General features: G+C 35.9%; 1 protein-coding gene across 1 annotated transcript in view; it reads right to left on the bottom strand.

The window, feature by feature from the left end:
* Lrp1b (LDL receptor related protein 1B) overlaps positions 1-12,211 on the bottom strand; it is a 1,720,116-nt gene that overhangs the window by 258,341 nt on the left and 1,449,564 nt on the right. Inside the window, exons 44-45 of the mRNA XM_075985306.1 lie at positions 4,349-4,541; positions 3,358-3,483 (exon numbers count right to left, since the gene is read on the bottom strand). Coding sequence (XP_075841421.1) covers positions 3,358-3,483; positions 4,349-4,541 — 319 coding nt within the window. The remainder of the gene's footprint in view (positions 1-3,357; positions 3,484-4,348; positions 4,542-12,211) is intronic.

Below are 12,211 nucleotides of genomic sequence, written 5' to 3'. Positions count from 1 at the left end.
AAAAGATTTAAATCTAAAAATTACTAGGAAACTTAAGGGGAAATATATTAATGATTGTGCTATTATAATTGGAAAAAATTCTCTTAGATCATGAAATGTACAAAATTTAGACTGGTCTGCTAAGCAGTCCTTGTTTGTGTGTGTGTGTGTGTGTGTGTGTGTGTGTGTGTGTGTGTGTGTTGGGTTTACATACAAGTCATATACTTTCATTATTTTCTCTAGTTTGCTTCTTATTTTTTTCATTTTTGTTATTATATTTTAAATTTTATAACTTTTCTTTCCTCTTTCCTCTCTCCAAAGCCTCCCACATTCTCCTCCTTGTTCTCTTTCAAATTCATGACCTCTTTTCATTAATTGTTTTATGTATATATTTACCAACCTATGAACATAACATGCTTACTCTCTCTAATGTTGCTCGTATGTATGCTATTTGTGACACCACTAGAGTAACTTCAGAAGAGAGGACCTTGGTTGAAGAACTGCCTAGATCAGACTAGCCTCCAGCTATTTTTGTGAGAGCTTTTGAATTTGATGATGGATGGAGGAGGACCCAGCTCACTGTGGATAGTCCATAGCTGGGAAAGTGGTCCTAGGTTGCGTAAGAAAGCCAGATGAGCAAGCTATAAGCAGTGTCCCTCCATTGTTTTACTTCAGCGTCCTGTTTGAGTTCTGGCTTTCACTTCTCTCAATGATGAACTGTAATTTTAGAGATAAAATAAACTATTTTCCCCCGAAGATACTTTTAGTCAGTGTGTTTTATCACCACATCAGAATGCAAACAGATAATATGCATAATGCAAAAATAAGTTATGTACAAGCACAATTCTTTCTCACATTTGCATGTCATACCCAGCCCTGCAGAATTTCTGCCTCCATCTAAAGACAAGTGTGCCTTTCCTCTCATTCTATAAATGGGAAAGGTTTTATTAAAGTATGCTTGCCTTTCCTGTTTTGTGATGGATCTTATGAGGTTAACAATGTTGTATGGGATGTAAATACCTAAATATTTTACCAACAATTGGGCCAACAAATTGTTTTCTACATTTACCCTCATGTATGCGTTAGCAAAAAAAAAAGATGCTACTAACATTCATGAACAATGCAAGTGAATCAGTCCAGATATGGCTCTAAATTTGTCAGAAATATTCTGTTTTATCATCAAAGGATTGACCAGTAGAAAACCACAGCTACTTTACAGTCTTGCTGATAGAGCACATGATTTCAAAATAGACACATAACTGATAAAAAAAAAATTGTCCACAGCAGTTTGCCCCCTTGAGAGGCCAAGTACCACACTTCAATTCCACAGCACTGCAACTCTGCATGTTTAAAACATTTTCATATTTGACTCATCACCTCTCAGCAGCAGAGGGTAGTAGGTAGCTTATTAAGGGCAGTTACACATAAACTTTTGCACAACAGGTCTCTACTGTTCACTGGACAGTGTTTTGCTGCTTTTTTAAAAAATTCTTTTTTTAATTAATTAACTTATTTATTTATTAAAGATTTTTGTCTCTTCCCCAACACCACCTCCCATTTCCCTCCCCCTCCCCCAATCAAGTCCCCCTCCCTCATCAGCCCAAAGAGCAATCAGGATTCCCTGCCCTGTGGGAAGTCCAAGGACCACCCACCTCCATCCAGGTCTAGTAAGGTGAGCATCCAAACTGCCTAGGCTCCCACAAAGCCAGTACATGCAGTAGGATCAAAAACCCAGTGCCATTGTTCTTGAGTTCTCAGTAGTCTTCCTTGTCTGCTATGTTCAGCAAGTCCAGTTTTATCCCAGGCTTTTTCAGACCCAGGCCAACTGGCCTTGGTGAGTTCGTGATAGAATATCCCCATTGTCTAAATGTGTGGGTGCACCCCTCGCGGTCCTGAGTTCCTTGCTCGTTCTCTCTCTCCTTCTGCTCTTGATTTGACCTTGAGATTTCTGTCCGGTGCTTCAGTGTGTCTCTGTCTGTCTCCATTCATCACCTGATGAAGGTTAATATTCAGGAGGATGCCTATATGTTTTTCTTTGGGTTTTCCTTCTTATTTAGCTTCTCTAGGATCACTAATTATAGGCTGAATGTCCTTTATTTATGGCTAGAAACCAAATATGAGTGAGTACATCTCATGTTCCTCTTTTTTTAAATCAAAGCCATGGCCTGAACCCTTCACCATAGTATGACCTGATTGACGTGAATGAAACATGAATGACACTGATAATGACTGATGTTCTGGGTCTGCACGTGCCATCAGGTCCTGATCATTAGGACTCAACCCACAAAAGCAAATTAAAAGATACTTCAGGCAGTCAGACAGTCTGTTCAGAAAGGTGCTAGTCAACAAGATTTTTCTAGGAATTTGAGGCCCAATGTATTAAAAGTTTTTATCCTCGGTAAAATTCAATGAATAGTTGTAGCACTTTTTCCTTTGTTATGACACAGTCTTATAATAAGCTAGAATTCGTTTTTTTGCTAAGATGTGCCCTTGATTTTAACACCAGCTCACAAAACAAAAGGGCACACAAAATATAAGAAAAGAGCCTCCTGGTAGATAAAGACTAAGAAGTGTGAAGTTAAAGATGAAAAATACTTATTTTCAATGAGTAAGCATAACCACTTCAGTTTATTTCCTAACAAGGATGATGAGGGAAAAAATACAAAGGAGGAGGGGAAATGTGTCAAAACTAGCACATTTCGAAAATGAGTTCACCAAGCTCCAACAAAATATTTCTCTTTCCACCTTTTTCACATATAAAGAGTTACGGTGCTAAAGGGAAATTAACCTTTTTTATGTAGGTTGCTAATTTTTCATGGCAATATTGAAACACTTGAACCATTATTTATTTTGGAAATTTAGCTCTTAATAAGGGTGTATTATAATGGTACTAATTAAAGACTGCAATGCCTTTGGGAAAAATAAACATTGTGCAAGGCTGCAAAGTTACATTCTTAATTAACAGTTTAGAAATGATTACAAATAAGCTGCATGAGCCATTCTTTCTCATTTGCATAGTGCCATAGACTATGAAGGAGGTTATTCGATGACCACTGGTCTCCTGTAAGAATTCTAGCTCATTTCAACTGTAATTGATTTCATAATTGTAAGAGTCTCGAAGATGCAGCTACAATTTAATAGACGATCCTGTATACAGTAACATGTGAAGTGGTCCTAACACAGTCATCCCCCAACCATAGGCTCAGAGCTATTTTCTTAGATACTGTTACTTAGCACATAAAGTTACAAGAAAATACTAGAATGAGCTGAATTCTCGAATAAACAGATAGAAAAGAACTGAACCTCTACAAACTTTATGAATGCAGTAACAAAATTTCGATATATCTTAAGCATATTGCATAGATTATCATTACTTACTCACACATCTGTTGTTAGCTAGCAATATTCGGTCTCCTCTACAGGAGCAATTCACTCTTCCATCAGGAGTTAAAAGGCAGAGATCATGGCAACCTCCATTTAGTAATGCACATGGCGAGAGCTCACCTGCAATGAAGGGAGCCATGAGCAGCATTTTGTGATGAATACACACACGTTCTACATTAATTACAGTTAAGTAGGAAAACTGTAGAATGGCCTTGACCTCCAGGGCACTCAGAAATTTTGAAATGCCATGGCATTATCAGAGCTATTCCTACTGCAAACCACAATTACATAAGTATTTCAATGTCTGTGGATTTATAAACCAAGATGAAAAAATACTAAGAAAATCCTTATCCCAAAAATAAATTAATCTGCATTTTTTTAAAGATATGGGAAATAAATGAAGTTGAAGTAGAATTTCACAAATAATTAAAACGGAAATTGTTCTTATGTTAACCTACTAAATACTTTAGAAGTTAATTAAACATTTCAGGCAGTTTTTATATATCAAATAGTCAAACTCTGAATATTATGTCACAAGGTCACAAAATTTATGTTACTATAAATGAGAAAAATTTGGAAGGTAATGATGTGGAATTCTCTTTGTATGCTGTGAATACCATTGGTGAATAAAAAAACTGCCTTGGCCTGATGATAGGGCAGAACTTAGGTAGGCAGAGAAAACTAAACTGAATGCTGGGAGAAAAGAGGCAGGGTCAAGAGAAGCCATGGAGCCACTGCCTGAGACAGACATACTGAAAGTTTTCTGGTAGGCCACAACCTCATAGTGATGAACAGATTAATAGAGATGGGTTAAATTAAGATGTAAGAGTTAGCAAAGAAGAAGCTAGAGCTAATGGGTCAAACCGTGTTTTAAATAATATGTTTTCTATGTCATTATTTCAAGAGTCTGTGCAGATGGAAAATAAGCAGAATTCTTACAACAAGGTTATATAATTAGTAAATATTATTTCCTATTACAACTTACAGCTATTGGTGTCATTAGCAACAGCTATGATTCCCATTGGTTGATGTGGAATATCAGAACGAAGAATTTTTGTTTCTCCTCCTGTGTACTTGTTGGAACGCAAAATAGCTCTTCGTCCCCAGTCAGACCAGAAGATATAATTATCATAAACTGCCAGACTAAGAAAAGTCCCTGGTCCAGTCTTGACAATAACCTGAAATAAATTAAATTATAGTTTATGCAAACATATAAATATTAAGACAATTATAACCCTTTTTGTTCCAGAACATGAGAGATGAAAATTCTTTAGTTATCAACAGTAGGGATCATCACATCAGCAATTCATTTTATGTATCATCATGGCATGAGGGTAAGGAACATTGCTTTGGGGAAGGTCCAAGACCTTCATACTACATCTAAGCTGAGCAAGGTATCCAACCAAAGACAATAGGTTCCCAAAAAGCCAGTACATGCAGTAGGGATAAATCATGGTGCCGCTGCCAGTGGACCCTCAGTGTGCCCCAGCCACGCAACTGTGAACCACATTAATGGGGGCTAGTTTGGTTTTATGCTTGTTCCCTCCCAGGCTTTGGAGTTGGCGAGTTCTCATTAGCTCAGATAAACTGTTTAAATTGGTGTATCTATCATGGTCTTGACCTCCTTGTTCACAATCTCATTCTTCCTGGCCCCTCCAAGCTACTAGCTCCACAGAACGTTTTAAAATAAAACAGAAGCAAAGGATGGTAACAAAGATCATATCTACTGAACTATGGTATAAACAGTATAATAAAGCAAGTGAAAGATGATAGAAATGTATTTCTTCCAAAATGAAAAAAAAGTGAATCTACTCACAAATGAAAAATCTTTATGTGTAAAGTATACAAGATAATGTATTTTTAGAAATTTAAAATAATAAGTGAATTTAATCAGAATTAAAAATTTAGAATTGTGTTTCCTTACATTCATAACCACTAGCTTGAAATTAATATTTTAAGATACTTTTACAATGGTATCAACTTGTATGAGATATATATCAGTCTGAAAGAATACATATAAAATACTGAAAACCATCAAATTCTTAACAAAAGTTAACAGAAGATAATGAATGATATATCTTATTCAGACTCTGCCAGATCCAATCCAGTAAAATGTCAGTCTTTCCAGGAAATCACAAGCCAAGCAAAATGAAATATTTTAGACATTAGACAAAAATGCAAAGGACTGGGAAAAGAAAAGACAAAACACACAAACAAGCATAAAAACAAACAAACAAAACATTCTTTTTGGAGAACTAACATTATTGTACCTCAACATATTACAAACTAATAGTTAGTAAGCCAGTATATTAGTGGGAGCTGACCAGGGAAGTTATCAGTAGAAGATGAAGATAGTAAAGACCACATGTATCCATATTATGAACAACTAATCTTTGACAAAAGCACAAAGCTTAGTTAAGAATTAAAATATTTTAATAAATAGCATATAAATAATGAGATGTGTAAAGATGTGCATAATATATCTGAAAACAAATCCTAAGACTATACACATTTGCTAAAAACAGGAAATTACTCTTTATGACCCTGAATCTCACAATGGCTATATTTTTAGTATAACACTCAAATACATCAATCACTAAATTTTAATGAAGTCAATACATTTTAAAATATTGCTCTTTGAATGACAATAGACAAAACGAGAAAAAAAATCAACCTAAATTAAAAGAAAATATTTTTATTTCACCAGTGTAACAACAATTTTATGAATACAAGCATAACAAAATACTTGTGAAAAGAATTCTGATAAGTCAATAATACAATGAGCAATTGCAATTAAGGAAGAAGTGTTGTGAGGGAGTCGCTTATTCCGGCCACTTAGTCCTGAAATAATCACACAGAAACTGTGTTAATTAAATCACTGCTTGGCCCATGAATTCTAACTTCTTTTGGTTAACTTTTACATATTAATTTAACCCATTTCTACTCATTTGTGCATGGCCACATGGCTATGGCTTACTGGCTAATGCTCCAGTATCTGTCTCCCCCAGCATTCAGTTTAGTTTTCTCCACTAATATAAGTTCTGCCCTATCAACACTCCAAGACAGTTTTCTTTATTAACTGACCAATCTTACTCACAGCATACAGAAGGGAATCCCACGTCAATTCCCTTTTTTTGTGTTTAAATAAAAAGGAGGGTTTTAGCTTTAACATAGTAAAATTATATAACAAAACAGGTATAAAATAAAAATTACAGTTACAATGTTTATATCTATTTTATCTATTATCATGTCTAAGGAAACTAATTATAACTATAAATTCTTCAACTCCATCAAAGATTTCAGAAGGATATAATATTATCTAAGTAAACAGGAAGTACACTGTAAGCAACTTCTGAATCTCTAGAATTGACAGATACTTCTTGCTACCTGGACACTCACCCAAATTTCTTCTGTACCATTGGGGCATCCATCTTCAGCCTATAGGCCCATAGTATCTGGCAGACTATTTTATGAAGCAGGAAATTTCAAAGACAGTTTCATTTATATTGGCAGTTTGTCAGTCCCTTTCTTCTGTCTGCAGAATGTCTAGCAGACTCTTTCATAAAGCAGGAGCCCTGAAGGCCCATCTCACCTTTAGGCTAGTTTAGCAGTATTTTCTCTCTGGGTCCTACATATGCTGTTCACCAAGCAGTTCAGGCAAGAACAGTTTCTTGACCACATGGCTAACAAATTCTATAGGGAGTCTCTTCACTGCCAATCATCCTCTTAAAGCTATTGATGTTGACAAGAACAGATATGTCTCATTGTCATGAAAAGTCTAAAGTTCTTAAACATTTTACATGGCATATTCTGTAGTTTTCAAAAGGTTTGAAAAATGCCTATCCATCTGAAATACATATGTGCACATCTAGAAAACCTAACTAACATGACTATGAGCTTGACCATTATAGACAACTTTTTACTAACCTATATTTTTAATTATACATTACATTTTAAAATGAGCCATACAATCACAATACCTTAATCAAGAGCAGAACTATATATACACAGTATAGGAAAATTGGCCTTAAATTTGTATCAATAAACCAAGATCCATACCAGTGCAAATTTCTATAACATATCCCTCATTATATGTAAAGAAACATTTATAAACAATCTTTGGGAATATGGGCATAGTTTTGTCCATACTGCTTCCTGCTGATTGGGGACACTAATAATCAGGTCTTTCATGGTGTATCCTGTGTGTTAGGTTCATCTCAGTCAGCAGTTGGCTGAAGTAATTTTTGGGGGTGTTCAGAGCGACCTTTCAGGGGGTCTTCATGCATCAAACCATATTAGTCTGGAAGCAATCCACAGTTTCACATTTTCTATGGAATCAAAAGAAGAACCTCTTTTCCAAAGCAACATATCAATAGACCCAAATTCTGAAGTAAAGATACCTTTATAATATACATGCTGTTTTAGTTTAGTAGCTCATACAATAAAATGCGTCTGTGTCCTTAGCTCCTTCACAGTCAAAAAATTAAAAGAAAACACAGTAATATACATATTCCAGACTCTCTGTGTATTCTCCATATTTACATGGCTTATCCTTTCTTTACTTCTTTTAATCTATAACTGTCTGTAGTCTGTCTCTTTAAAGACTTTGTTATATTATATTATAACTTGCTATATTCTTTTGCTTCTCTCTCCAAAGCTGAAATACATTATTTTAAATACACTGTGTCTTGTTTAGACGTTTTTTTATGTCTAAATCTGTCCTATTGTGTATCTGCAATTCTTATTGTCCAGGAGTGCTTCATAAAATACTAAGTACTCCTTAAAAACTTAAGCTGCTCCATTGCTAGGGAAAATATAGCACTGCCTGATTGCCCAGCCCAGGCCAACTTGGCAGAACTGCTTGCCACCTCCAAGAACCATGCACAATGCCCCATCTCTAGGCACACAGCCAGTCCATTTTGCTACCAAGCAAGACGTAGCACATTGTTCACAAAACCCATTCAAATGATCAGTCTCCTGAAAGAGTCAAAGTTCAAACTGGCAGCAAGACCCAGAAAGCCAGCATTTCAAAGTGGCATGTTTTTGTTTTTGTTCTTTTTTCTGCTACTACTGAATCGGGAAAACTTTTTTTAAAGGAGCTGTGGCATGTTGCCATCAAATAGCAAGAAGCTGTATTAAACTGTATATTTTTATGTTTTTAGAATTTTTTTTTTCAAATTCTCTTAGGTTTTTTTTTTTTTTTTTTTTTTTTTTTTTTTTTTTTTGGTTTTTCGAGACAGGGTTTCTCTGTGGCTTTGGAGCCTGTCCTGAAACTAGCTCTGTAGACCAGGCTGGTCTCGAACTCACAGAGATCCTCCTGCCTCTGCCTCCCAAGTGCTGGGATTAAAGTTGTGCGCCACCATCTCCCGGCTTCTCTTAGGTTTTAAGTAGATTTTAGTTGGCCATGTAGATGACAATTTGTTGTAAGGTAGGACACCTTTTCATTTCTTGGCTGCCCAAACTCCTGAAATACTCACACAAAAATGATATTAGTTAAACCACTGCTTGGCTCATTAGCTCTAGCTCCTTTAACCCATCTCCTTTTCTCTGTGCATCACCACAGGGTCATGGCCTACCAGCAAATTTCCAACACATCTGTCTTGAGTAGCAGCTCCATAGCTTCTCCTGACTCTGCCTCCTTTCTTTGAGAACTAACATTTGCTACTGGTGGGTTTGCAAACTGGCAATTGCAAACTCTAGAAATCAGTGTGGAGAATTTCCCCAAATCTAAAGTAAATACCCTATAGCCCAGCGATACTACTACTTAGCATAAGAAGTGGACAGTCTATTCCACATATACTTGCTCAGCTGTGTGTTCATCACCATTCTACTCACATTAGGTAGGAACTAGAAACCTGAATTTTCTTTAGGTGACAAATGGGCAATGAAAATATGGTATATATACACAATGCAATGTTGCTCATGTATAAGAAAAATGAAATCATAAAATTTACAGATAAATAAATGAACTGGAAAATATTATACTGAGTGAAGTACCACAAACAAAAACATGTCCTCTCTTGATAGTAGATTCTAGCTCTAAATCTTTAGGAATAAGTGTATAATTCAGTCCAGACCTGCAGAAACTAGGAAAGTAAAAAGTTATTGGGTGAGAGTATCTGGAGGTGGAAGGAGCCCTAAAGAAGGAACTAAGAGAACAGAGCTGCTTTAAAGTAGGAAATGTAAAAAATAAAAGTGGGAAAGATTTAACTGGGCATGATGGAGAGAGGGCAATATAGAGGAAGTAGAGGCAAGAGGGATAAATACACAATGTGTATCTGAAAAGACCCTAATAGTCATAGAATCTTATGGTTGTTAAAATTATATGTAATATTGCATACATACATACACACACACACACACACACACACACACACACCCTAACTGAAGTTGTACCATGTGGGCATTTGTCTACATCAAAAGCCATATTAGATCTTAAAAATATTGAGAGCTTCCCTTCCAAATATCACAGAGTATTATTGTTTTCTTAGTCTACTTCCCAGAGCTTATAGGTGAGATGCTATTACCAATGATACCTCAAACTGTGAGCATAGGACTTAAAAGAATAGAACCAGAGTTGATCTTGAAGTCTTCTTCCTGTTGACTAGCTCCTTTAATACCAGGAGAAGATATTCAGGATGCCACTGGAAAAAGATATCAATAGTCCTACTCAGTTTTGATAGCCTACAAACCACAAAACTGACAAGAATCACAAGATGTCCCCTAAGGTGCAATAGTGGTACTTATATCTGGGCACTATCCAACAGGCATTTAATTGTATATAAGGCCTACTCAATAAGAAGAAATTAATTCCTAGTATTATTAACTCAGGCAATTACCAGTGGTTGGCATGTGTATGGATCCAAGACATTTGTGAGTTACTGTTGGTGAATAGTTTCTTTGTCAGAGTTCCTGCTCTCAGCATGAGCCATGAATCCCTCATGATTTTTTTTTTTTTTTGCTGCTAATGCTGAGTCAGAAAGATTTCTCTTAAAGGAATCATGCTTCTCCTTGCCTCTAGCAAACTGAGACCACATGAGAAAATGCTGTTAGCAAGAAGCCATGCTTAACTCTGTTCTTTTGTGTCTAGAATTCCTTCTCAAGTTTTCTCAGGTTTTATGTGGATATAAGTCACCCCACATTGGCACCGTTTTGTAAACAGAGGCTGCGTTTTGTTTCCTGGGTGTCCAGACCTGAATAATCACACAGAAACTATATTAATTGCAAAACTGCTTGGTCTATTATCTCAGGATTCTAATTAACTAACTTTTACATTTTAAATTAAGCTATTTCTATTAAGCTGTGTATTGCCACAAGGCCATGGCTTACTGGTAAAAGCCCAGCATTTGTCTCCTTTGGAAGCTATATGACATCTCCCTGGCTCTGCTCTCTCTATTTATCTCTGTTTAGATTTCCTGCCTGGTTTAATTCTGCCCTTCCATAGGCTGAAACGGTTTTATTCATCAACCAATAAAGCAACACGTATACAGAAGGACATCCCACATCACTGGTTACTATGGCACAATACATTCCCAGAGCAACTTCATGTAGGAAACGTTTACTTTTGCTTGTGACAGGGAAACCTTTGCTACAAGAAAGTGATGCTGCTGACCACACTGAACAATTGTGTTCTACTGGCTTTCTTCTTTCATTTACTCTGGGAATTCAGCCAATAAGATGTTGTGACTCACATTTGGTGTGAGTCTCCCTCATCAGTGAAACCTCTTTGGAAATACCCTCATAGATGCACCAACTGCTTGAAGTGTTCCTACTAAATTGTCAACCAAGGTTAACCATCATAGGTGCATAGTACGTAGTTTAACATTTTAATAATGGTGGTTATAAGCAATATTTTGATCACTTTTAGTAGTGTGGATTTGGTAAATCATTACCAAAGGTGACCTAAAACTGCTTAAGACCCAGTGTTCCCAAGATCTAAATTAATTGTTGACTAGAGATTTGGCTTTAGTAATTGTAACTAGAAACAATGTCTTCATAATTAGTCTATGTTTGAAACATTAAATTAGAGAACACAGTAGTTTCCTTGATATCACTAGTATTATATTTTATATAAACAATGAAAATATCCAATCAACATGTGAAAGGAATAAGAATAAAAATTTTCGGTTAGATGCAAATCAAAACAAATGTCCTTTCCCATGATAACATCTTTTATTATATTTAACACTGATTTTGCTGGCTGGCTACTTTTCAGTGTCTCCTGAGACATAAAGGGGAAAAGCAATACGACACAGAGTGTAATAACACATGCTGTGTACAATAGATTCCACTAATAATGTACCAAACTCCAGCTATCTCATTTCTGATTAAAGATCATTCATGCATTCCCTTCTCCATATTAAATATGTCTACCAAAACTACCCTAGCTCTGTGTCTTGCAAGCCTCATCAGCATCTTCGAGGACAACGAAGGAGCTTAGTCTTCATGAACTTCTGTGTTATGTAGCGTTTAACTTACAGCAGTTTGCATGCACTTTCGCTTTGAACCTATAAATAGATTCATTTTTCAAAATAAGCCATGCCTTTTTAGCAAGTCTGTTTCTGCACAGACACTTAACTCCACATATGTTCTCACAAAAAAATAATTAAATTGATCTTAAGAGTGTGCATTACAGCCCTGAAATTATTGTTTCAGAAATTCATGTGTCTAGCCTCATGCCTTTTGTCTCTTGGCATTTATATCTACACTGGTATCTTTTCAATTGAAGCACCAAAAGCAATCAATCAATAAAGAAAATTCAGATTAACATGGTAGACAACATAGTCTCTACATCGATATTGGACATTAAACAAACAATATAAAAGTCAGGCAAATGGAAGGCATCTAA

This window comes from Microtus pennsylvanicus, chromosome 9 (assembly GCF_037038515.1).
Source record: "Microtus pennsylvanicus isolate mMicPen1 chromosome 9, mMicPen1.hap1, whole genome shotgun sequence".
NCBI classification, from domain to species: domain Eukaryota; kingdom Metazoa; phylum Chordata; class Mammalia; order Rodentia; family Cricetidae; genus Microtus; species Microtus pennsylvanicus.
This window is presented reverse-complemented; position numbering and strand designations above follow the sequence as displayed.